The sequence below is a fragment of the Ambystoma mexicanum genome, chromosome 12, assembly GCF_040938575.1.
Source record: "Ambystoma mexicanum isolate Mex_15411 chromosome 12, UKY_AmexF1_1, whole genome shotgun sequence".
Taxonomy (NCBI): domain Eukaryota; kingdom Metazoa; phylum Chordata; class Amphibia; order Caudata; family Ambystomatidae; genus Ambystoma; species Ambystoma mexicanum.
In genome coordinates, this window is record NC_090936.1 from 603,394,107 (window position 1) to 603,421,951 (window position 27,845).

The 27,845-nt window shown below is 45.4% G+C and overlaps 1 protein-coding gene across 11 annotated transcripts in view; it reads right to left on the reverse strand.

Moving 5' to 3' along the window:
- SLC43A3 (solute carrier family 43 member 3) overlaps nt 1–27,845 on the reverse strand; it is a 918,364-nt gene that overhangs the window by 159,971 nt on the left and 730,548 nt on the right. For all 11 annotated transcript variants that reach the window (XM_069629005.1, XM_069629006.1, XM_069629007.1 and 8 more), the window contains one exon: nt 2,096–2,235. In XM_069629005.1, the coding sequence (XP_069485106.1) occupies nt 2,096–2,235 (140 nt within the window). The remainder of the gene's footprint in view (nt 1–2,095; nt 2,236–27,845) is intronic.

Below are 27,845 nucleotides of genomic sequence, written 5' to 3' on the forward strand. Positions count from 1 at the left end.
GCTCTCCCTCAGTACTTATTTGACAAGCAGATATATATTGTCCCACCAGCCATTCAGTGCACCAGATATTTGAGTATAGCAGGGAGACTGCGGCAGAACTCTCTCTCTATATTTATGCATTCTCTCTCTAGGGGCTGTCCGTCTCTCTCCCTCTCTCTATGCACTGTCTCTCTCCTCAGACCCATGGAGAAGAAAGGCAGAGAACTGTGTCGCAGTAAGAATTAGATGAGATTGTGGATATGAATGGTGAGGCTGTTTTCCTGGTGTCAAGGTGAAAGCAGCCAAAGCCGGTTATCTATTATCAAAGGCAGTGAACGTGAGAAGCTGAATCATCCATTGTTAAGGTGCAAAGAAAGAACACCATGTGTGTCAAGTTTTATTCATTTAAGACATTTAAATGCGGAAGAATGGTCCAAATCGTGGTCTTCTGTCACGTAAGCCAAGGATGGAAATAGAGTGGAGCTTGGAGCTCTAGAATAGTTTCAAGGCCAAGTTCAAAGACAATCTTTGTGGCAGAAGGAATGAGTGATGAGATGTTGGGCTAATTGGGTGGGGAGGTAAAGTCAAGTAAACCTCCAGGCACCTGGGTCTGAGCTTACGTGCTGCTAAGTGAACCAAATGTTCCAGACATGGCACGAGCGTGCCAACCAATTGTAGATGTCATATAACGGAGGGCCTTATAGTTTGAGAGCAAAGGATATACTGTGTACTTAATAGTGTTGAAGATTACACGTTTTAGTGGTAGGCATAAGTTGTCCACCTGACATTAGATATCCAAGCACAATCCCACACCATATAGAAAGTATACTTAGACGTTCCCTTTGAGCCTATCAAAACTCTTCGTAGGTTTTTCTCATTTGCCACTTAGTATGATGTCGCGTATGACCAATTTTTAGTATACAAAATGTGTTTTTATGTGAATTTCACTGAGAGCTCGAGCAAACGTCCGTTGATGTCCGTTGTAACTCCCTGTTTTAGATAATTTTTAATAAAAAAGCAACCTTTGCCATCTTCCTGAGGTGGTTTGATTAGTTGGTGTCAGAGGTATTCTGCATCCCCATCCATTGCATGCGGGTTACGCAAAGGGCTCTAAACTCAGGTTTCTTCTGCAAGATTGTCTGGCTGGGATTGAGAGCTGGAGGTCTGACCTTTTTGTAAAATTGAAGAATCAGTCCAATACTGAATTCCTTTTATTGTTTGCTCTTTTAGCCAACCTGCTTTTTTAAAATTCGTTTTAAAACGCAAATATTCCAGGTTCACAGGCAGAATTCTCTGTCTGCTAAATCCTTGGGCTTTGTGTTGGACCCCGGATTATCTTTGGTACCCCCACATTAATGCCTCAGTGAAATCTGCTAATTGTTGCTTACCCTAAAAAGAATCTTTCCCCGAGTAGGCACTATTTTTCCTGGAATTCTTTGCCGTTGGACCTCAGCAAAAATCCTGACCTGACTTTGTGGTGCTCAGAAAACACAAAGCATGGTTCTGGAACTCTGTATTTTAAAGAGTTTTAACTTGTTTTAAATAGTTTTTACCTGTTTTTTGGAATATTCTTATTTGTGCTGTTATGTACGTGATGTCATTATGATTATGAAATGTTTATCTTTTGATTTGTGAAGTGCTTTGATACATTTGTGACTGGTTTGCACTATAGACAATTTTTAAATAACTAAATACATTTTAAAAAATCGCATCCACAGTAAGACCTGGCACAGAGTTACTGGGGGAAATGGTCAAAGGCGTCGCAAGAATCCAGCAAACGTTTCAGGGGACTCGTCAAAATGGCAAAAAGGGACTTCTTCCCAGCAGTCCTCTGAGTCCGTTCAAAGCCACTCCCCTCCGCTTACTTGCACAATATGCTGCTAGGCTTGTTCATAGCTCGCTCTGCGACCAGCCACAGCATGCAAACCATTTACATGCATGCATCTATGACAGATCCTGGCATCGTAAACAACAATGGAGCAAAGATCTGATGTGTGACAAGTCATTTCATGTTATTGTCTATCCCCCCAGCTGTTAAATGCAATCTCCAAACACAAAACCTGATATGGTTCTCCCTGCAGGCAGACTAGGAAGCCATCAGTGGCTTCATCCTTACCCGTAGCTGTAGTCCTCTGGCAGAGGGTATGGGATGTGCATTCGAGGCATCAAGAAGAAGGTCCGAACGAGATGCCAGGTACTGAAAGCTGCCATGCACAGGAAGGTGGTCAACAAAGAGATGCCTTGCTCATGCATCACCTGTGGGGGAGAGAGAGGGGGAGAATAAGAGTGGGAGAACACTCCATTCTAAAAGCAGCTGCACTGGGCCATCCACCCTGGGTACAGAATCCAATGATGATGTTGGATAAGAATGAATGCCTCCTGAACCCTGGCCAGATGTACAGATACGAGAAGATCCTGCTCCGCTGGGCACAACACAGCAATAGGTATCACACGCTCAGGTTATACTAAACGTACTGCTATGCCTGCAAGGTACAACACTTCAGTATTTCTCAAAACAGGATAGTGCACAATTATCGCAATAACTGAGAAAGAGCAGAGTAATAATAACTTAAAGCAAAGTGCATAAAGCGAGAGCTGGCTAAAAGGGCACCAACGATAGAGTCCCATCACACTGTAGGGAAGGAAATAAATGGTCCAAGGTGTAATATTTAAGCAATAATCACCCGTTCCACAGGCTCGAGCTGGTGGTAACGCCTCAGAGTCGAGCACAGCTAGCGCCTTTTACAAGGGTCCGTTACCACCCGTTCCGGCCCGTGGAATGGGTGATTATTGCTATTAGCACCTGGGTGGACAATCCGGTAACTCGGGGTGCCGACAGCCATGTCTTTTGTATGAATGAAGAACTCCAATTACTTAAACATTTACATATCAGAATAGGCACTGCTAATAACAAAGAAATATCTTAAAGTCATTTTCCAGGCTTTCCAAAGCAATCCCTGCTCCATCAAAGGACACCAATAATAACAGTTGAAGCCCACTTAGCGAAACAGTGTTCTGCGCCTGGTGTGCGGCGAGCACTCTAGATGCATGTTTGTATTTCCATTTGTTCTGCAGAGAGGGCCCTGAAGGAGACATTATGGGCCCTGCGGGTGGCAGAGAGAGGAGAAGGGATAAGGCGCTGCTTTCCCCAGCAAAGGATACAGAAGCTTAGTCCTTTAAGTTGCGATAAAGTGAAACGAAAAGCTTTCATTTTCACATTGCAACATAGTTGAGTACCAGTACTCTCTTTCAGGCATTAAGAAGTGCAGGTACTCAAATGCTCAAAAATAAAAAGTGCAGGTACTGAGGGCCGGGTAAGAACGTCCCATTTAAAGCACTGCATAGGAGCCACTCTTAATGGACACCACCACTGAGTCTCACCCAGCGACATCTCCCCTCTGTCCCACCAAGCTCTATAGACAGACGCCCTGCCCAGTTGTCGTGGAACACACAGACTCAACACCTCACCTCTCATCGTCCTGCCCTCTCAGTAGAAAGCCGGAGCGACCGCTGCAGTGCAGACTCCACAAGGCCGTCCCGTGCCTTCTCTCCACTCGCCGACTCTGCCGCACATCTGCTTCTTCTTTTAGTCTCTGGCTGTCTCCATTGTTAGCCAGCGATCTCTCACCCCCGCCGGTGTGCACCGACCCTGAGCCACTGCGGGTGCTGGTCCCGAATCACACAGGGCATGCTGTGGTCCCACAGGGGCACCAATGCGTTGTTGGGCCTTTCACTCCCTCGATGTAGGCGGCAGTGTCATAGAATCTGCTTTTGCAGAACGCTAGCCAAAAGCGAGTCATCATGGGTCTCTCTGTCAGAGCTTCTACCATCTCCCCTGCAGTCTCCACAGACTACAAATTTGATAGGGAGGTGCCCTGCCTTATCCCAGCTCTCATCAGGGGGAAGAGCACAGAGCTTCACTCACAGGCCGCCACCTAGCCTACGCCCAATGGTAGCCTTGTTATTCTTACTTTGATGAGTAGGCTGAGTCCCATAGTTATTCTTACTCTTACACGCACTTGTTGTGTCACCGGGACAAGTAGGCTGGGTTCTGTAGTTATTCTCACACTTATTAACACTTCTTGTGTCACTGAGATGCGAAGGCTGAGTCCCCTAGTAAGTCTCACACTTATAAACCCTTCTTGAGTCACTGGGACGAGTAGACTGAGTACCGTAGTTATTCCTACTCTTATGAACAGTTCTTGTATCACTGGGACGAGTAGGCATAGTGTGTCCCTGCTCCCCGTATACCTCTACGGGTCTCCCGCCTCTCCTGTTACCTTTTTGCTCGTGGGCTAGCATCAGCAGATCTCTCTTCAAGATCGGAACTCTTGGCGTCGGAACAACATCGGAGGTCACACCGGCTCTTCTTGGTTCTTCAGTGTGGCTCAGCGTAGCCACGACTGCAGTGGTCTCTGCTCTGTTTCTGGACTGAACCGTCCACTTATCCCAGGTCATGCCGCCGCTCACTTGGTCCTCCTTTGCTCTGGGTTCTCATCCCCTGCACAACACAGATCTCTGGTTTCCCCGTGCCTCGGTACGTCCACTAGCCAGGTCCTCACAACCGGGGCTCTCACAGTTCTTGGCAGCTCTCAGCTCTTCTCAGGTTTGAACTTCCCCGGCTTCACACTCCATCTTCAGTCTTTCTTCTATTTTTATATCCAAGCGCCGGGTCCTCCCCAGCGTAACATCAAAGTCTTTTCTCTCTCTTTGAGGAGTAATTTCTCTTACTTGTCTGGGCTCCATTGTCACAGCTGGTTTAACTTTAGGGCACAGAGTAATCTGTATTACTCGCCCAACTCTTTTGTTTGTCTCAGTGGTTTTGTCAGACATTTCTTCAAAAGGAATGTTAGGACAAACATCACAATAACAAACGGTAGTTTGTTATGATGGACTTCTCCGAAGCAGGGATATTATTGATGGTTCAACAGAGAAGGTTTTAGGGAGTTCCCAAAGAGAATGGTAGTCCTGATCTGCAGAAGGGGAGTCTCTCCATTTGAGGTCCTACTGACTGCCACCCCTAGGGAGAATGTTGCGTAGCGGGCTTTCCTCCCTAGTCTCACAAGGAAAGGCTCCCCTCTAGGGAGAAGTGACAACCCTGCAATTCATCACAGCTATTAGTTATAATAGGGTTTATGGGGGCAACAAAATAGTTAATCAAAGAAGCTCCTCAAACCACAGTTCAAAAGATCAATTACTACGGGTGAGTCTCAGCCATGGGGACGACTCCTTACAGCTGGCTGTTGCTAAGGAAGTCGAGGGGTCATGTGAGCAGAGGGGGTTTTGGCATCAGATTTGGGTCCAACAAGGTTGTCCATTCCTGTTTCTACTTCAGACCCTTCAGCTCTGTATACCAACAGACTCCCAACAATGAATGGACACAGTTGCAGCACCCACAATGAGGAAGACTCACAATAATGCAGCAGCTGCAAAGAGTCTTGGTGACCCGCAAAAATTGTTAAGGAACAAAAAGCACTTCAGGTCTAGCACAGCGCCTCCTCCTGCAGGAGAGAAGAGGAGTGACACAAATAGAGTGCTTAGGAATCATTGTCACAGCAGCAGCTCCTATCTTCCCTCTTTGACCCATCGTGCTTTCAATCAAGGTGTAGAGGAGGTCCCAAATGCAGCCCGCACTCCAACCGTCCATTTTGAAGTACCAGGAACATTCACACCGAAATATGTGACGTATGCTGAGCAAATAAACCAACAGAGAGCCGCAGTGGGGCTCTGTCCAGTACCTATCAGAGGAACAGCACCTACTGAAGTACCGATACCAAGGAAACCATGGAGAAAACCATATCAACAAATGAAACGAAATGGAGATTGTCTGAATACAATCCCTGAAGAAACCAAAAAGGTCTTAATGGAAGACAAATGGTGACGTCACGTCAAAAGAACCTGGACTGACTCACATATAGAAGATGTAACAACCTGAGAATGATAAAAAGAGACGTAACGCCATGAATAAAAGACATCATGAGCCCAAAGTGAAAGGGCAACGTCAAATGTAAGAAGCTTAAGCTAGGAGCATGATGAAGATAGTCGACCAATTTACACATCTACATTTGCTTGAAACTGCAAGAAAGCTAAGAAAACCGTGCGGCTTGCTATGCTTAGTAGAAGGATGGTGTGGCAAGCGCCACATACACATATCTACCGCAAAAGAAGCATGTTATATAAGTATATTTCCACTTTGCACAAGAAGCAGAAACAACTAAAAGGTTACTATAGGCCACACAAGAAGACCTTCATATTTAGCAAAATCAAGAATAAAGCAGCAGAAACGAAACTCAGCAGAGGCAACCCGTGCCAGGAGAACGAAGGTCGTATCTGTCAAGATGGACAAACAGTAGCTACAATTAATTGAAGCAAAGAACAGAATATACTACTCTGAAAGGTCAATATAAGAAGACGAAGGCAGGTGGTGGGTGAAACGAAAATCAAATACATGACTTGATGAAGAAGAGGCAAATTCACGGTGTCTGAATCACGTGATCAGCCTAGTTAACAGAAGTAAGACCTTCACACCTACGCATGGCAACAAGACAGGTGAAGATAGCAGAACTTTTCCAGACAGGATATGCAGTCTTGAAGCCAACCACAGTGAAATAATTGACACATGGCCACTAAAGTGATGATTTATTGTAACAATAATTGGAGGAAGGCCGGGGGAGCTAAGGGGCACACTGCACCTGGCCGAACATTCTGCGTGCTGCTAAGCAAAGTGGAAAAGTACGAGTGGGGTTAGTGCAAAACCAATCACAATGGACCAAGTAATCTAGGGTCCTATAGTTAGTAGAACCAATGGGACGTTGTACTTTTAGTGAGGTCTACAGTAGCCAGTTTGAAGGTAGGGCTTAAATGCCCCACCTGACAGTGTTTCCCCAAATCCCCTTACTCCGTTACCATATACAGATATAGTACCTATAGTAAAGTTACCTTTTCCAAGCCAATAGAATTGTATGCCAACTTGTAAGCGTTAAACATCAGTGATGGGTTTTTAGTATAAATTATGTGTTTTTTATGAAGTTCGTTGGAGTTATGAAACAAGAAGGAAGATCACGCATCCGTTGATATTCATGAGACTCCCCGTTTTTTGTACTATTCATTGAACGGACTCCCTTTGCCAAACTGTCTTGCTGTCATTATTGATTTGGTATTGGAGTATTAATCTGCAGCCCCATCCATCTCACGGGTGCTGCTATCTTGTCTTAAAGTGCTTCTGAACAAACCCCGACTCTATGGGCCGGTTGGGGGTCTCAGAGCACAAAGGTTCCAGTGGTCGGCTGCCAAATGCCTCCAGATCTCCATTTAAATAAAAAACTGGGCATGGTGTGACCCAAGCCCACAATAAACTTAAGATAGACTAGAGGTAATATTTCCTATGACCAATAGTGAACAGCCCTCTATAAACAGAACTCTTAAACAATACACAATGTTCACTCGGTCCCTTGCTTCCCCAAGTCCATATTTGGTTGAACCTTACTGTATGAGGTTAATAGCCATTAAATTCTCATACTACACCACATTGTATCAAAAATAGTATTTTATTTTTCATATTTCAACAGTAAAAAACTTTTTCTTTTATTTTTTCTTCTTCACAGTTCCAATTTTTTTATCTTTTTTAAAAAGGAGTACTTCTGATAGTATGCAAATCACAAGATCTGCACCATTACCATGCAATATCGTTGTGTACATTTAATCTCATGTAACAGTTGACCATTTAACAATTAACAAAAATTCATCTCTTAACCTGGATCTACAAGTTGCTCACCCCTATCGTCGAGACAAGCAACCCAGTCCGTAAAAACCTTTCACTTATTCTTCCTAAAAATCATGCTTACTTTCATACCACATCCATACCATACCCGACATGTTTCATTCCTTACACACATACACACTATTGACAAGGAAATTCTTCAGGGGTAAAATTTACACAACATTCAATTAAATGCACAATCGTATCAGTCTTCTTGTAGACTTAATTTCTTGCGGGGTCAGCTTTCAATGAGATCCCATCGCACTTTTCTTTAGGGTCCAACCTTCAAAACGAATACACTTCTACAGGCTGACTTCTTCTTATGTGTCTTCTTGGGGGGTCCGCCTCGATTTACAATCCTCTTCCTAGTTAAAGTCTGTCTGATGTTGGGGTGTGCTTGGCTCTCAACTGGATACCACTATCTGCGATCACTGGGAGGCATTCCTGGTCTCCAGTGGGTTCTAATTGGTGAAATCAGGTGAGCGGGTCTGGGGCTCAGACTCTCCAGTGAGGGAAGAGTTATCAACCAGTGTAGCCGACGATAAGCTTCACATACAGAGTGATCAGAACTAGAAGGGCCACCACGAGCACGAGCGCCACCAGCGCTTTGATCCAATGCATGCCCCTATTGACTCTTAAACGCATTTGCCGAAAAGCAGCGATTCTTGCGCTGTCCCTCTCCCTCCTGCGCTGATTCAGGCCCACACAGAAGAGGCCATTCACCATTCAAACTTTTAAGTGGCTGTACAATCCTGGATGGCCGACCGACATGTGCGTGCGACATCACTCTGGTTTGACTGTGTAGTAGAGTGTCTACAGCCCCTAACCAATCCAAACCAGTTCCAAGCACGCGTCTGAACATACCAGGCTTTGGGCAGAGCCCACAAAAGGTCATGGCCATACATGGTGGGTTTCTAGCTTGCCACGGAGGAAGGGGGCCAACAAACCCAATGAGTGAAAATGATAACCAGGTAAGGTATTTTTACAACAGTGCTGGCAGCTAAAGAGGTTTTCCAACAGCTGTCTGGGGGGTGGTGTGAACAGATCTATCTTTAAAAGGAGCGCAGGTCATCCACCAAGTTAGGCCAACATTTTCTCAATGGGTAACATAGCACCACAATTAGGCTTCATTCTTACGAGGGGGTGGACTAGTGACAAATTACAGTTAATCCCATATACAAAAAAATATACCACACATAATATACTGTAAAAATACATATTAATCCAAAATATATATTTCTCTTAGAAAGTCTGTGCACTGGGAACTGAGCATGTGCAAACCCATCCTTACTCTGAGTCCTGGATACATCTTTGCATATGGAAAGGAAATATCACCAGCCGGCCCTTTGAACCCAATAGAGTGACTGATGTTACAGTCATTATACCCTCACATCCAAATTCTGAGGCTGTTCAAATCAGAATATATGTTTCAGTGTGTCTGTTAAAATGCAATTCCAAAATCAGCACGGGGTGGGGGCTGGCGGGGAGGGGGCAATTTTGGGATGCCCCCCTATTATGGTGAACAGGGAAGGCACTGATAGGTTAGCCAAAATCCAATCAAGGTGAGGAAGCAGAGCAGTCAAGGCTTAATCACAGGAAGGGTTTGAGAGTGGTCTAGAGATACAATGAGTCCACATAGATCAACATGAATAATTCTAGTTAGACAGTTTAGTATAAAAAGATACGATAGTTTATTAGGCCTTTATAATACACACAAAGCAAGAAAAAAACTTTTGTCAAATATTATCACACCAGCACAACAGATATATACATTTACCCCTTGGAGAAATAGAATAGTATTTGATTCAATAAGCAGTGAAATACAGGTAAGTACGCCTATACATTAGAAATGAACAAGCTCTTAATTTAGGGCAGAACGTTACACCCATGTAACTGTATGGAGAATAGGGTTGGAAAAGAACAGGTATGTAAACTTACCCCCCCCCCCCCCTCGACTCGGATTCGTCCAGAGACCATTGTTCGAGCTCCGTAATCAGATGGGGACACACTCTTCTGTGCTTAGCCCTGTCAAGCAAGGCCCAGCGCACATGGGTGCAGAGGTCACTTCGGCCCTGGGATTTAGTTTCGGTCAGTCGCAGTGATTGGGAATCAGTTACAGACAGCTTTCAGTGGAACATCCAAACGAGAAAAGATGAAATGTCTGTGGGGCAGACCAGCTCTGGACACCTAGAGGGGTTGAAGGAGTGTTGCAATGGGAGTCACCACAGTCAAACGGAGACAGGCTATCTTTAGGGGACAAACACAGGAGCAGGTCCAGCACAGCTTCCCTTCCTGCAAGACGGCTGAAAATGCATAAGCAGGCACTTTGTTCTATAAGCTGAAGATCCTCCAAGTTCCAAGAATGCATTCAGAATGGCAACGGCTGCAGCGAGGTAGCCTAGGAAAGACCTGCTTAGTCCACTGGTTAGTTAATCCAGGGACACTTCTGAAGGCTCAGAAGGCACGGATCCTCTAGCAGGGATTGGGACCGTTTTTTCTTACAGATCCAGGGGTCGAAGCAACGTTAAGTGTCTTCTTGAGATCAGGCAGAGGAGCAGGATTTCACTGGGACAGCAATGGAATCTATGCTGGTCCACTTCAGGAGTTGTCTCCGGGTCGTCAGTGGGTTGCACATCTTTGAGCAGATTGTGGCTCCAAAGATAATCTGTTAAATGGCTAATGGAGGCCTCCTTTATCCAATATTTTGGCTGGGGGCATGCCCAAGATCACCAATGATAAGGGTCTGCACCATTCAAATTCAAACTGGATAGCTACGAGACACAAAATCTGCCCAGCAAGACACAATCAGGCACCCAAATGTGTGTTTGGGACCAGCCAAACCCAGCCTTCACATCTGGGCTCACACACAAACTGTCCAACTTAAGAGTGTTTGCTAATGGTTCTGACCACACAAACAATAGCATAAACAACAAAGAGGTAGTCATCCATTCCGAGGTCCCTCATCTAAGAGACATAGTAGCTGAGAGCACATTGAGATCCATCTGATGAAACCTCTCTTCCACTTTGGATGGATGTGGTGAAGAATAGAAAACTGGAAGGTGAATCTATTGGGAAAGCTGGAAATCCTACAGGGCCTTGGGAAAAAAGATTGGATGTACTCTGAGTCACTTTCTCCTTAAAGAATACCAGGTATGGCGGATTCACAGAAAACCGCCGGTACTCACTCACCCACTTAATGATGTGTAAGCTAGTATGAAGATCACCTTAAGGGTGAGCTTTCCAAAGAACAAGAATGAAGGGCCTCAAACATAGCTGCCATTAAAAAGATCAACACAAGGTTTAACTCCCAAGTCAGAACAAGCAAAGGGTGTGAGGGGAACTGGTTTCCCAATCCCAGTAAAAACTGCATAACAGTGGAGGTGGTAAAAAATTAGCTATGGTCAGAGGACCTCTTAAATCAAAATAAGGGCCAGGTACCCCTTCACAGTGCTGATCTGCTGGCCAGCTGGGCCAAAGAGCTGTAGAAGAGGTAGGCCAAGTCAGAGGTCCAGCCCGTTCTCCCTACACAAAGACAACAAGGTACGCAACTTGCAGGCATAAACAGACTTTGTGACAGACCTCCTGCTGCAAAGGAGTACATCCAGGGCATCCTCTGATAAATCCCACTATTGATACCTCATCCCCTAATGACCAAATATAATGCTGCTGAGGTCCGGTGTAGAGGCAAGGCACAGCTTTGTGTGCAGATGGAAATATTCAATTCCAGTTTCTACCTTCTCTGGGCACAGTCCTCAGCAATCAGGATCATGGTTCACCCAAACCTCTACAGTCCCTGTAGAAACAGCGGACTGACAGGAATTGGTGGAAATGAAAAAGAAGAGGTAAGTTCCCATCAACAATCAATGCGCCCCTCAGAGATATCTGTGGGTGATATTACCTTGAGCAAACAACTCACGCTTCATGGTGCCATAGGAAGAAAAGAGGTACACTTGAGAGGTGCCCAAAAGGGTAACAATCTTTTACTGAATCCCTAGGAAGAGCTACAACTCGTGCGTGGTTGAAGTCTGCATGCTCCAAGCCAGGCAGACGGGCAGCTGAAATACATCATTCTCCAGAACCCATACCCACAGTTTCATCGCTACCTCGCACAGAAGCAGCGACCGCACACTACCTTGTTTGTTGAGGTAATGCATTGCTGCTGTGTTGCCCATCGGGATCAGGACACACGTTCCCCACACAGACGGAAGGAAACACCCAGGGCCATCCTGGTAGCCCCTAGTTCCAATATAGTGATGTGTTTCAGTGCCCCGACAGGTGACCAAAGTCTGCTCACTATTGGATCATCCAGGGGAGCACAACGGCCTTTCAGCACGGGGTCTGACCACGATCAGATGAGGCCATGTGTGCTGTAGAGGCTCTCCCCTCAGTATATTTTCTTACTGTGCCTGCCACAGAAGTTCCAGCACCTGTTATAGGTCGGTCATATCACCCTGATACTGTGTCCACTGTCAATAAAGCGGTCACTGCAGCAACCCAATGCAAAATTGAGCTTTGGGCGCTACAAAAATACAAGATGTTAAGAGTCCCAGAAGATGCAGAAAGGTTGAAGGCGGAATTAAACTGTAGAATCGGAAGAGACAAACCATCTGATGAATATCTGTCACCCTTGTCCATATGGGGCAAAAAGCCCTGCCCAAGCGGGTCTCCAGAACCACCTTGATGAAATGGAGGAGACTGGCATAGAGCCACTTGAGAGCTTTTGAAGTTCAGTGAGAAACCCAAACTATATAGCAGACAGCAGGTATGGTGGAAGAGGGCCTAAAACAGATGAGATGCAGGCTTGAAATATGTCAGGTCAAGAAAGGCACAAATCTTGTCCCTTATGAGACCTGCAGCTACCAAAGCCAACAGCTTGGTGAAAGACGCTAGCAGCGCTCCAGAAGAGTAGGTTGAGAATGTGGAAAAAAGGAACTAAGCTAATGGTCTCCAATGGCTCAACATACTGTCATGCTCAGCGTCATGAGTGTGCATTGGAGTCTAGCGGAACCAATGCAGAGCCACATTGCACCACCTGGTGTTTGAAAGTTTTTTTTAATTGCAAGTGTTATGCAGCAGTAAAAAAACAGTGTTTTAACACACTAAAAACAACACAAACAACTTATTAAAACAGTCAATAAAATGGTGGTTCGAAAAACACCAATAATATCACAGACAAACAAGTTAATTACTGGCTACAGTGAGAGAGGTCTCCAACATGCATGCAACATTTTTCCAGAAAATAGTAAAAAAACACAATACATGGTTTGTGATTCCCCCACATGTATAACTCCCATATTGCTGGAGCAGGAAATGAAGGCTCCAGGCCTGCTGCCATTCGAGCAGTGAGTCTGAGTGTGTCCAGCATTGTGCAATGGACTAACAGGTGTTTAGCGGATTCAATGGAAGCCGTGCCACAAGGCAGCACGTGCACAAAGGTCTAGGGATGTTAATCCAGGTGCCAATTACCTCCAAGGTTTTGACAGAAATCGTTTTGAGCTTAAGGTACTCCCAAACCAAGGTATTGCCAACAAATTGGGCAACATAGTTCGGGGACTGTCCTGCCTGGTAATGTATTCAGTAAAGAGGCTGCTATTCACCTTGATGGCCAAAAATGCTTAATACTTCTCATGGTAGCTAGCGTATACCACTGTGCACGTAGCTGCTTCAAACCTGCTTAAGGCCAGCTCTCGAAGGCGGATGGAAGCAAGTTCAGCCATCTACTTGCCATCGAAAGAATGCATTGAAAAGCACTATGGGGCATATAAGCAACTTTGGATGCCGAGTTCCAGGAAGATGTGTTGAACCATGGCACACGTGGGTAATCTAAACAACCTCTTTAGTAGGAGGGATTCGAGTCTTGCCACCCCTTTTCATTACCGAGGTGCCGTCCTGTGGCGCCATACATGATAATGGAGCTAAACTTAGCCATGTATAGCTGAGACAAAATACCAAGTGAGGAGCCTCCACCGTAGCAAGCCATTTTTCTCCGGGTTCTGACCACCTGGGAGCACCTAAATCTGACTTGGGCGCGATGGAAGTCTCCACACAGGCCCTCGTCAAAGTGGATTCCAAGGTATTAGTAAATATTTACCACCTCCAGTCTAACCCCTTCCAAGTGCCAAGGGACCATGGTCTTGTGGTGGCCAGGAGGATGGAATACCGTGGTCCTGGTCTTTTTAATATTGACCACAAGATCCTGGGTGTCCGAATATCTCCTCAATGCATCAAGGGAGGCTCGGAAGCCTACAGGAGTGAGGTCAAGCAGGATGATATTGTTTGCATAGCCCAGCCATTGAAGAGGGAGGTCGCCCAATTTAGGAGGAATAGAGATGAAATTAGTCAAGCCCAGGCCCATATCTGCTAAGTATAAAATAAAAGAAAGGGGGCGAGAATACAACCCTGCTTCAGACTGCGGACCGTCGGGATCCAGGTGGAAGTGGTACCAGACTGATCTAAGCGGACCTTAACCCCAGTTTCGGTATGAAGTGCTATAATCATTGACAGGCGGTCTGATGGAATGTTCCATGATGAAAGCTTCTGCCAAAGCTTGTTACGATTGACAGAATCAAAAGCTGCACTGTAGTCAATGAATGCGGTGTAAACTGAGCACTGCCGAGTAAGCCAAGCCTGTTGGATAATGGACTGGAGAGCGAGGCAGTTGGTGACTGTGTAAGTACAGAGGTCAGAGAGGAGCATGCGAGAGAACATTTGGAAGAGGCGTTGAGCATCGCAAGAAGGCAGTAGTTTGCAGGTGAAGATTGATCACCCTTTTTCCAAATAGGGATGATGCTGCTGCCCTCCATAAGGGCGGAAGCCATTGAGACTCTCCAATCCAACGGAAAAGGCCATTTAGTGCAGAGCCCTAGCAGGTGGGGTCTTTTTTTTAGGACATCACTGCAGGTACCATCAGGGCCAAGAGCTTGCAATGACTTACTACTAACAATCTTGGTGATGTCTATAGAGCCATGAGTGTAAGACCATCTGCTCCGGGGACGAGCACAGACATTCACGGTGGAGGGGTCTCCCCCCAACCATTCAGTCTCATGCTCGACCCATGCCCATTTGGGTAGCACCCGACAAGTGGTGCTCGCGATGGTCACCCGAGGCCAAGCTCCAAAATTGGGACGTGTCATTTGCAAGAGCAGCGTGGACCAGCCTATGCCAAAGTGAACATTCCTGGGCATACCGATGTTGTTTAATCCAAGCTGGGCCCTGTTCAGATGAGATGCGAAAGCTTGAGGGGCCGATTCGGTCCCCGCTATATTGCAGAGTTCTCTGAGTAAATCCTCCTTCCTAGATGCAATGATTCTATCATAGGAATAACGGTGGACACGTGGCAGAAGGGTGGGGCGCGGGTCGCTAGAGGCTTTTCATCTGAAAATTGAGGTGACTTACGACATGATTACTCCCCCAAAGTCATAGATCACCTTGAGGGGGCAGACACTAGAGGCACCTGAAACCGAGTGTAGCAGTTAACGAAAGAGACTAAAGCAGCACATAGAATTGGAGAGGCTTCCTCCAGTCTTTGCTCATTCCACGAGATGCGATTTAATGTGGAGTTTACCCTTAGCACCCCAGTTGGTTCGAGAGCCAGAGGTGGCTCAAACAGATTCAAAGACCTCACAAGGGAGGAATGGTAATTCTAAAGGCAAGGAGAGACTACCATGTCAACCACAAAAGAGGGGTCATTGGCAATGATTCAGTAGTGCAGGATGCTACTGCAGCCAATACCAAATCGAGTACAGTTTGGTGGGTTGTCCGCTGGGGTGGCACCGTTGATCATAGAAAAGACAGTAGAATATAAAAGTGTAGCCCATTCCAAGCTCCTTTTGCAGGAACAGGCAAGCAGGCCATCCTCCATTGGACTACAGGGATGGGGTCTGAGAGCAAAAGCCAGATTGGGAGGGCCTGGGATCCAAGAATTGAAATCCCTACAGATGATTCAAGGAGGGCCGGTGCTTAGGTCATGAATCAGACTCTCAGTTTCAGCTAGAACTGCAGCATGGGGTAGCATGTCAGGAGGATCATACAGGTTGATATGAATTAAGTACTGTAGCTCCTCTTCTGGTAGCAATGAGCAGTGTGAACAGACTGGTTCAGGCAAAAAGCTTCCACCGAAGGTCTGAGGTTTCCAATGGCAGTTGGCTTTGCAATGTGTACATCTCATCTAAGGTGAGGAATCAGTGGGAGGGAGGACTCCATTAGAAACAGCCATTTTGGCCAGACATGGCCAAAAACAAAACATCTGTAAGTAAGGCTTAACAAATGTATTAGTAGTACAACAGTAGCATCCATAGCAGCATACAATATATGAGGCACTGGGCTACTAATGCCCAGTTCCCACTTAGTTACAACCCTGGAATAGCCAAAACTAAATAAATGTTGCCATCGGCATACTCCACAACTCTTATTCGGGGTGATAAAGCCACCCTGGTATCAAAATGGGGCCTTTAAAAAACACCCCGGTAGCCATATGGGCAAATAAGGGTATCACACCGGAAAAAGTGTTGCACATTCTCACCAAAGAATGCTACATAATTATGGAAACCAGGTATACAGTGTTTTCACCAAATAAATTTTCTTTGAGAGCTTTTTTACCTCAAACTTTTCATTGAATATATTTTTCACCGTAAAACTCTTTCCTTGAAGTTTTTAACATCGAAAACATACATTCAATGAAAAGTTTGAGGTAAAAAAGCTCTTACGGAAAATTAATGTTTAGGGTGTTTGTAAGGGTTCAAAACAAGGGTTTACGTGGCCCAATAAAATAAATAAATAAATATGCAGTTGGCATACAGATTGACGGGGGTGTCTATGGTGCTGTCCAGTGCTGAACTTCGTTGATGACTGTATGCATCTAGTACAGTACTGGACAGCGCCCTCTGACTTTATGATTGTTTAGTGGGCGCTGTCCAGCGCCGAAATTAGTCGCTGACACTACACAAGTCAGAGGGAGCTATTCAGTGCTGATTGTTACTGTATGCAATCTAGTTCAGCACTGGACAGCTCCCTCGACTTTTTGCTTATTTTGCCAATTGTTTTTTACCTAAACTGCATTTTCATATTCCAAAAATGAAAAATGTTTATATACCGAAACTCTTTATGGTTAAAGTGTTTTGGTATACAAACTCTTCACTTTATGTATGTAAATTCAGTCAAACAGTTTTCGGTAAAAAAAAATAAAAAAAATATCAGTAAAACATGCCCTCGATGTATATTTTTCGAGGTAAAGACATGTACACTGGAAACAAGCAAAAATACATCAGGGCAAATTGCGGTCTCTTCCGACCGTAAAGCATTCGTACCATCCCTAACCGTAGGGTTATAGTAGTTCACAAAAGACGGTTACTCCGGGGAACAATTCTACATTGGGTTTGATTACCCTTTTTATTTCATTTGATTGCAAAAGTCCTAACCAAAGGACGCTGGATAGTAGGTATATCCTGTAGAAAAAGGAGAGAGACAAACACCCGTTGAGTCTTAGATTGCTACGAGATTGAAAAAAATGTTTTCGTCGTGATGTCATAAACGTCTTGTGACTGGCATGTAGATATTTCAGAGATATTGGGATTTCCTGTTGACCTTTATTAACCCAAAAAAAACAAAAAGAATCTATTTCATGCGGGTGATTGTCTACATAAAAGAATTGTTAAAATACCAAGTGATGAGAATCATCACTTCGATAGTGATTTTTTGGAAGCTATGCAATGCTCCTTATGCACTTGAGGTGCTAAAAAACCCATAAGTAACTGGGTGGTGATCTTTCGTATAAGGATCCCTCCTCTTTGTTCAGGAGTTATCTTGTGAAGTTGTGGAGAAGCCACAACTGTCAGGTCGACCGGTTTCGATGGTTAAAAGATGTTGTGAACCATCTTCTTCAGGACAAAAAGTAGTTTAGATGGTGGACTAATCAAATACCACCCTCAGGTGTAGGGCAGTTTGTGCACGCCACGGCAGGCTCTATCGTAAAAACCGGGTATTCAGTATCAGAAACGGCTGTCTGCTGGCGCGATGTTCGCCGTCTCTATGAATCGGAGGGAGTGCAAGCCGCCGCATAGAGACGGCGAACACCGCGCCAGCAGACAGCCGTTTCTGATACTGAATACCCGGTTTTTACGATAGAGCCTGCCGTGGCGTGCACAAACTGCCCTACACCTGAGGGTGGTATTTGATTAGTCCACCATCTAAACTACTTTTTGTCCTGAAGAAGATGGTTCACAACATCTTTTAACCATCGAAACCGGTCGACCTGACAGTTGTGGCTTCTCCACAACTTCACAAGATAACTCCTGAACAAAGAGGAGGGATCCTTATACGAAAGATCACAACCCAGTTACTTATGGGTTTTTTAGCACCTCAAGTGCATAAGGAGCATTGCATAGCTTCCAAAAAATCACTATCGAAGTGATGATTCTCATCACTTGGTATTTTAACAATTCTTTTATGTAGACAATCACCCGCATGAAATAGATTCTTTTTGTTTTTTTTGGGTTAATAAAGGTCAACAGGAAATCCCAATATCTCTGAAATATCTACATGCCAGTCACAAGACGTTTATGACATCACGACGAAAAACATTTTTTTTCAATCTCGTAGCAATCTAAGACTCAACGGGTGTTTGTCTCTCTCCTTTTTCTACAGGATATACCTACTATCCAGCGTCCTTTGGTTAGGACTTTTGCAATCACTGGAAACAAGCAACATGTTTAAGGGTCCCACAAAATCAGGTTGTAGGAACCCCAAAAATGAAAATCTGCCCCAATGCTAGGCAAAAGGCTAACTCACATTAAAAAAAGGTTAAGTTGCAGAGGACTGCACCTCCACATGGGAATAGAAAGTATCACTGTAACCAGCCTGTCTCAGGCTACACTATAACCAGGAGGCAAAGTCCCCTCTCACTACTATCTTTAGGGAAGGCAATAGTGCTACTCCAAAATGAAACAATGAGGGACAGGGTCTCCCTTCACGAGTATCTGCCTTAAGGACTCACACTGCTACCTACCCAAATTAAATTAATTGCGCGAGTGAGTTTAAAAAGGACCTCACTCCCTAAAAAGTGGCAAGGAAGTCAGCATATATGCTAGAGATTCCTTGGAAAGAGATGTAAAACCTGAAAAAATAAAAATCCTTTCTATTAGTAGGCAGTATCCTGCTTCGATAGCTCATTGAGTGCCTGACTGAACTGATTTTTAAGAGTTTCTCACAGCTGTTGCGCTCCTATAACTTTGCCCCTATCTGGCCTTTTTGTGGTTTGCAAGCTTTTTATCCAAAGTAAAAAGGTGTTGGAGAAAGGCCTAACTATCCCTAACCAATAGGAGGGGCTGCCCTGTCGCAAAACAAGAATACTATAGACTCTGTCAGGATGACTGTCAAACAAAAATGTCCACTGTCCTGTGTATAATCCTATTTCCGTCCCTTACACTTTGTTTCTAAATAAAGGAAAAATGGGTGCCTTCTTGATTCCAGAAGGAGTCCTCTCCCATTCTGGTTGTTGACACACAAGTGCAGTTCTTCTGCCAAAATAATCAAAATAGTTTAATGTGAATAGTTTAAAGTTCACTATTGACCAGTTCATCCAACTGAAAGATAACTCAGTTCGCCAGTCTCCTGAGGGGAACCTCTTCCTGGGTTCTTGGTTCCTTCTATTTCCAAAAACAACTTCCCTCAAAGATCCCTGGAGGAATTCTTCTTCCCCCAGTTAGAATGAGTCTTCCCAGTCTCTTGTCAAGCCTGGTTCACTAACCTGCCAGACCTCACCGTAGACTTTTCCAATAAGGTATCAAGCCTGGTTTACTCACCTACCAGATTGACTTCCATAAGTTTCACTTTCTTGATATTCGTGTTTTGGGCTCCAGTCCACTTGTTACAATTCTTCTGCTGTTGATGTGGGTCCTCGACCCTTAGGGACTCTACTGTTGGGCTTTACCTGCTTTCATCCGGGTGCCAGACATTGTTCCTCTGGCTTGGCAGGATACCTGTCTCTTCATTATCTAATGTCCACTTGCAAATACCTGGTGTACCCCTCTGGCAGGTGCTGTTCCACCTAGGTGTACAATCAATGTTCTTATCTGACAGTATGCCTTGCTTTCTATTTTCTTGTGTCCCGTGGGACAAGTTTGTTTGCTTCACACAGTTCGTAAGGTATTGTAGGTTCTCTGTCTCACCCCTGTGTGCTCTTAAGTATGTTCTTACTGAGTTTATAATGTTTGTGTAAGGTTTGATTGCTTCCTTTCCCATCCCCTTGTAATCTTCGGGGTGCTTTCATAAAGTTTGCAAAGTTCACATTATATTGCACAAGGTCCCTTTCACCCCCTTGTTCTCTTCAGGACAGTATCATTAGCTTCCTAGGCTCCCGTAATGCCCTCCTGACCGGTCTGGTGACAAAATCTCCCCACACAGAGGTAAGTGTAACGGCTCTTTTATTCGCATAGACCCCACAAGCAGCTGCCTCCTCCAGAGTTACTTCTAACTGGCCTCTTGGAATGTTGATTCACAAACTGGCATCAACATTCCAATAGAGCCCGTGCACATTACGACACCTGGCCATTTTCCTACCTTTGGGAAGTCTCTAAGCAGTCTCCGGTCTCTTCGGGAGTTGGAGCAAAGCTGCTCCACTCCTACCGTGATTGGCGTTGCTTTTCCTATGGCTCTGTAGCTGCAGCATCTCTCTCTCTCTCTCTTGCCTTCAGCTGTCTGAGTTACTGTTCCCAGTCATGCTCCCCCGGTCTGGCTTTCTGTGTCTCTGCTACCGACCAGGTCTGCCTCACGAAGAACTCTCAGGCATCTGTGGCAGTCCGCGTCCCGGTCTCCAGCTCACTGCCTCTTCAGTACAGATCCAGCATCTCCTTCCTTGCTCCTCCAGGGCTGTCTGCTCGACCACGCCGCGAGTCCTCCTTCCTTCTACCACCAATACTGCCTTTGGGCAACTTCCCTGCATGTGTTAGTTCTGCAGTGGGCTTTTACCTCCTTGTTCATCTTCCACGTCACATTGATTTTTTGAATCCGGTTTGGGTGCATCTTCCTCTTCCTCGTCTGTCTTTTTAAGGGTGTTCCCTGATAAACCATAACAAACAGTGGTGTGAGGCACCAGAGGGACTTGAGTGGGGGTTAAGGAAGGCGGGAACACCAAAGGTGTGAAGGAGTACTGAATTCTCCCAGGATCATTTTCACCAATACCATGAGGGATTTCCCCTCCCATGAGATTCACCTGGCCTCCCCTTTGGAAGATGTGACAATACCGTGGGATTCATCACAAAGGTCATAATGCCCATGGAATTGCATAAACATAGCATGTCTAAATTGTACATAATGAAATTTACCTGTGGCTAATAAATCGCAAATGCCTGCAGCCTGCCCTCAAGGATCACATCTTCCAGCAGTCTAATGCCCCTGCCCCACCCCCATCTCTTGGCAAAGTCTCGTTTACTGGTTTCTGGGAGACCCATTAATTTAGTGACCACCCGGTATGTGAGAACAATTTGCCACAACACCAACGGCAGCCCTCCAATGTCCGCGACCACAGTACAGCGTATGTAATGGATCCTGGTCAGTAAATCAGGAGTGTTCGAGGCTGATATGAGAGAGGACACCATTGCCACATAGTCACTCATTGGCCACCACCAATTGGGAGGCCCAGTGGTATTTGTTGTCATCAGGGGGCTGATTCCACCCTCCCAGACCAAAATATATAAGGTGTCTAAAGCATCCTGTGTTGAGAACCCTTACCGCTTGCTAGATATTTATAAATACTCCTCTAGGGATCTGAACCAGAGTATTCTTCAGGACATATAGGTACCCAAGATGGATTTCTAGAATCTGGCCTGGTGGACAGATTTTAGGAGGCCACCTTAATTATAGTGAATGGGGAACTCTGAGATGTTAGCCACAATCAAGGTATGTGGATGAGCAGTCAAGGCTTAGCCTCGGGAGATTGTGTGTGGAGTCAGGGGCCCTCAATGAGTACACACCGTATGGCACACAATAATTCAATATAAAACAATTGTGTAAAAGAAATACAGTTATTTATTATTGGCCTTCTGAACACAATGGCAAATGAATCTAACAATGCACAATACTATGATACAAATATGAAAAAAATACCTTCATGGTGATTCAGGTTCCCTTAGTCCTTGCTCTCCCTTCTTCACAATTGGCTGGGAACACCCTCCCCCCCAGGACAAAGAACATCATTTCTCATGACAAAACCCCCCTTTCTCACACAAACACTTTCTTACCCTGTGGAAAACAGCAGACTAACCCTACAGCTGTTTATCTGACATGTCCCAGTACAAGGGTCAGGCAAAGTCAGGCAATTGACCAGAATCACACACACCTGACGGCCCTTTCGCTTCCCCACAGGGATAAAAGGTGGAGCACGAGAGCACAATACGAGCAAGGTAGACCGTACGTCGAGAGAGCTAACTCAGCACGGCAGTTCGAAAGGAGGAGAAAGACAGCGCAAACCGCAAGGGTGACGAGAGAAACGACCTGGCTCTTTCCAACCAAGGCCTGTGAAACTTCCGTGCAAGAAATCATAAGACCGCAAACAATGGCCATTGTGTTTTGCAGCAGATGTCAACAGTACACAGGGCCCACCTCTGCTGATAGCCAAGCAAGGGAGAGATGCTTGTCTCCATGGTGCAAACCTTGACTCGAGGGAGAAGAAAAGCCAAGCCGTTCATCATAGCCAGTGAGTCGAGGGGCAACCCGATAAGAAACCAAACTGTGTTGAACGAAAGTAGCAAACGGCTAATTGAACTGTCAAAGAGCATAAATAACTGTTAATAGCAGAAAGGGGAAAACCAGCAACAGAGAAGTCAAGCACCATGTGGGTGCTCACTCAAGAAACTCTGGGTGTTTACCCGATTGTAGGAACTACCATTACCAGAAGGCTTTGGGAAAGGCAAAATAGGGGTCAAAGTGGTCAGCTGGGGTCCAGTAAAATCCTCTTTACAGTCAAAAGTCTTTGACTGACAGATGATTGTGAAGCTAAGGGAAGTGAATCCTGTATCGTAAGAACTGATTAAGAAAATTTGCAATTAAAGTTGACAAGAGTGAACTCGGCAGAGGGATGTGCACAGTGAACCGTTTAATTAAGATTTGTGAATGTCACTGAAGAAATTGTTTGAGAAACCGTAGTGAACCCGACAGAGGGAGACAAACAGTCGAGTGGCATATGAAACCGGAAGAGGGGGATCCAAGGGTGAGAAGCCAAAAATCTCTGACCCGTGAAAGCAACCGAGAACAGTGCAACAGAGAAAGTCTTTTGAATGCAGGCCAGAGGGAACCCGACAGAGGGAACCTGGTATTCAAGAGGTGTCTGAGCCCAGAAGAGGAGGGCCCAGGGGTGAAAAGCTATCACCCAAGTACAACCAGAGAAGGACTTTAAAACTTATTGTTAGCCTTTTGTTTGTTATTTTGAATCTGTCGGACCCTCGGAAGTACGAAACCTAACTAGCGAAAGTCCTGATATCGTAATACATTTTTGGTGGATCTGAGCCTGGAAGAGGGGGATCCAGGGGCGAAAGGCGTCACCCAACGTGCATACGGAAAGGAACTTTGTTTATTATTTTGAAGCTATCAGGTCCTCAGAGGCAAGAGACATTTTGTAGAAAAGAGACTTAACCACCGAAGGCCCGGACTGCTGAGAGCGGAACTGTTGGCTCGTGCTGGGAAAGCTCGAGCGTGTGCTGTGCTCCAGAATCCTACCTTGTCCCATGCTTAAAACGTGCGGAAGGGAGACCCTGACTACCGCATCTTGACTCATTATTTGTGAACACTTCCTTCTTTCTTATGAACATTATCCCACACTTCTTTATGTATTTAGCGTACAGATGGGCAATAGGTTTTTTAGTATAGGCCCTTTTATTTGATAAGACGCCACTCGGACTGCCTTATTATTGTTTGATGGTTGAAGCTTGCTCCCATCTTAGATTTAGGCTTAGAATAGGCGTTTTTCCAATCTACCTATACAAATTAATAAACACCCTTGAACTGTGATCACTTGTGTCTGTCTTTACTGTTGCCACAACGAGTTTCTTACACAAGCCTTTGCATTCTTGTCTAATATCGCAGAAGGTGAATGTGCAGGTCCTTTACTATTTGTTCCCAAAGCAGCAGAGACTACGTAAGATTGCACTGGCAAATTCCCCATTAATACAAAAGGCTCTTCTTTGGGAACCTTATTTTTTGTTGTTGTTTTGTTTACATTTATATCAGCACACACAGCGCTGAGGCTTATATTTAGCGTCCTGAACTTTGGGCACATGAGGATCCGAATGGGGTTTACCCCAATCACTCAAAGCTTGATCCAAGAAGTAACCTTCCATGGGTAACAAGAACTTTGTTTGTTGAGAAGGCAGTTTCCCAAAAATTCCAGCAGTCTCAGGTTTGTCTTTTGGTACAATTTGCAAGGCTTGCATAGCCTTTGCAACAATGTCATGGAACATTTTTGATGGTGAAACCGAAGAATCTTCACCCTCAGAATCTGTGTCTATGTCAAAAGGCACTTTGTTTTTTATTAGGAGGGACAGTTGCCTCTCCTTCAATTGTAACTGGAGTAACTACAGGTGGTGCTTCGGTGGTTCCCACATTTTGAGGGACCTCAGGCGTATTTTGTCCTTAATACGTTACGCTAAAACCTCAAGAAAAGGTTCAGACAAATGGTCTCCAAAGCAGTCGATGTAATCTTCTTAGCCATACCCGAAGGTTCCCCTTGGAAATCTTCTGGTCTCAAAGGAGAAGTAGAAGAATCTATTCTGGACAGCTGTTCTGTTGGGTTATGAATATTAAACAGAACAGGTCTGGGTACCACTATTAGTCAACACCAATTGTGATGTAGGTGGAACTGGTTCAGACAGTATCTCCCTCAGTCTCCAAGGAAAACTGAGAAAAACTCTCAGATGTTTTTGGCCTTACTGGAGTACCAAAGAGCTACTCAGGATTAACTGTGAAACATTTTGAGGGATCAAAGTACTCAAAGTCCGAAATTAGATCAATTTGCTTGTTTTGAACCTCTGGTACCAATGCCATATTATGGCATCTGTCCTTTGAAGACTTCCTTCTTTCGTGTCTCTTCGGAGTAGTCGGTACCGAGCCCGGTACCAGCCGAGAATTATCCCTATGCTTTTGATGGGTTCCATGTGATAATGCCGCCTGGGAAAAAGCCGCCAGGTAGGCAACTTTTTTTCCTGGACCCATAAAAGCCTACCCCCACGTATTCTAGGACTGGTATTATTTACTATTAAATACTCCTGTCCTAGAATATGAAGGGAAAGTTTTTGAATTTCTTTGGAGTGCACATTTGGGGAAATGGTGCCCCATGGTGATCGTTTCCCAGGCGACTATCACTGGCTACCCCTCTGATCATGAGTTTTTCTCACCTTTCTCGGTACCGAAGAATCAGAAGATTTTTCTGGGGCAAGACATTTTGGATACTGATGCATATACAGGAGAGACAGTCGGTACAGTTTCAACCCTGGAAGCTCTTGCCAATCTCAGCTGTTCGGCTGTTACCTGAGGTGGAAGAGCTCTTTCCTGGTACCATAATGATATTGTCTGGAGTGAACAAATCCTCCACTACCGGGTGGATCTTTCGAGATCCTTTCCCACCAGCATGTACTAACATTTCCCCACCAAGAGGTACTCACATGTGTAAGCACCCAGATTGTCCCCTAAACAGTCCTGTGAAGACCCTGGAACTGGGCTGGTGGTCTTCATCTGGGTACCAAGGGCTGGTGCTGAATCACATTCCACACCTGCCAGTATGGTCTCCATTTTACCAATGTCGGCCTCCTTCGGCACTGGTCCCAGCTGTGGCATGGAAAGAAGACTACTCCGCAGAGACCTCAGGTGAATTACATGACAGAAAACACAAGAACTAACCAGGTGATGTATACCCATGCATTGGACATTGGCATAATGAAGATAGGCTGCTGACAACTGATGCATTGTTTGAATCCCATGGTAAACGGCATGCATGAGAGTGAGGCACCGCTTGAAAGATAAAAAAAAAGAAAGTTTTGGAGTGGAAGAAGTCTGCCCGACCATCACAGAGGATTTTCAAGTTGGCTGGTAGGTAGAGTGCATATTTAACATCCATGGCTAAGAGGTTCTTCTTGATTGGATCAAAAGATGGTCTGGCTTTTTGTGTAAAATCTGGAAACAGTGCGATACATGCACCCCTGCAGTTACAGGTAACCTTTCTCGCATGCCACCTGCAGAATTGCATCGTGATTCCAGACGTTCAATACCTTGCCGACAATCACCCTGGAGGGATGGCAGTGTACCAGGAGGTGGAGGTGTAGCCGGGACCCTATCTGCCCTTTCAACCGAGAAGTTAACCAACCCAGAGGGCACTACAATGTCCTTAAACCAAGATTCCAAAAAAAGTACAGCAGACGGTTCCTCGGCTCTATGGATGGCCAATCACTCAGATATTACTGTGCCTGGACCTCTCCCCTCAGCATCCTCCATTCTTTCTTCCAGGATCCTTATGCAACATAATGACTCAACTGTAATGACAGTAACCTCCATGTCGAAACTCCAATCTCGTGAAGCTCTTGCCGCAGGAGACCCACTTTGATGCAGAGGATGTCCATCTTCCCCTCTATAGAGGACCTGGAGTCAGTTATCACTCACATAACATCTTGCTGGGACGGGGCCATGAAGGGGCCATCATCCTCAGCGGTCATTCCCTAGCAAATACCCACAGCATCACTGGGATTGTAGCATATGTGGCCATTTTGCTCTGGTGGCTGTGTTTTCAGGGCTTATCCTCGGACCTGGCGGCGGCTAGCAACAAGCCACCGATAGTAATCTGGAACACAGACGCCGGCGATGGGTAGATGAGAGCAAGTATGATCCAAGGAGAAATCCAATGAGGTAGGGGCTACAGGGGAGAGTAGCATCATCCAGCAACAGCTGTCATCCGGAACCCACTAGTTAGCGCAGTCCAATCATTAATAGATGTTTTTATTGGTATAACAAATACCATAATTCGGATGAAAATAACAGGTCAGAATAATAACAGTCAATACATGAAAAAAGAAAAAAGAGAAGGAGAAAAGAGGGAAAAAAAGAAAATTCACAATGGTATATATTGATCTTCCTAGTCATACATTACATAAGAAGGCAGCATGCAATAATGGGTATCATTATAATAATAACTTTAGTGTAACACATAAAGGGCCCAAAAGAGAGGGTGATATTTGGGCGATACAGTTTTTATTAGCAGTTTGTAAACAGATTAGCCATATGTCTCCAGTAATTGACTCCAGATTGCCTCGAACGTATCAAGGTCATCTCTGCATTTGTAGGATCCGTTCAGAGATAGAGCAAGTCAGCAGGTCTTTAATCTAGTTTTCTATGCTCATACAGTTTGTTGATTTCCAAGCACGTAGAATATTTTTTCTCGCCAGCATGCATCCCCTGAACAGCCAGGCTTGATTTGCTTTTGACAGGTCGCACACCAGCTTGTCATCACCCATAATGAAAATGGAAGCTTTCATCAGGATATTGGTTTCCAATATTACATGGATTCGTATCCTCCAGGTCTGCTCAGCAGCGGGCCCTTGCACTGAAAAGCAGAAACAGGTGATACAGCAGGTTTTAGACCACCCAGGAGGGTGATGGGAGTGGCTTCGACTTTTCCCATGATCAGTGCCCTCACAAGTCCGGCCTGCATTCCCAGCTCTGCCGTGCAGCACGTGCGCCTGTCAAGCACCAACGCACACTGCCCTCCATCACCACGGAGCATCACGCAGCTGCTTGCAGGCAGATGGGGCGGCAGGGCCCAAGAAGACCTGTCAGGAGATTCACTCGCTCACCCCCAATCAGTGGCCTGTGAGGGCTGGGGAATCCTGGGGCGATGAACTCACATCTCCATCCCATGCGGTCTAGCACCACTCCGGTGCTCCATGCGTCGCGCCACTATGGTGCCTCACAGTGCATTGATAGGCTGCAACACAGGATTGCGGTTGATTCCAGGCGTCGTATGTCAGGGGACAATGCGTTAGGGCGGATCAACTGTAGGAGGGGTACCATGTACCAAATTGGGGCAAGGGCGTGGAGCAAAGTTGCTCGTAGATCAGGATGAATTTGCAGTTAA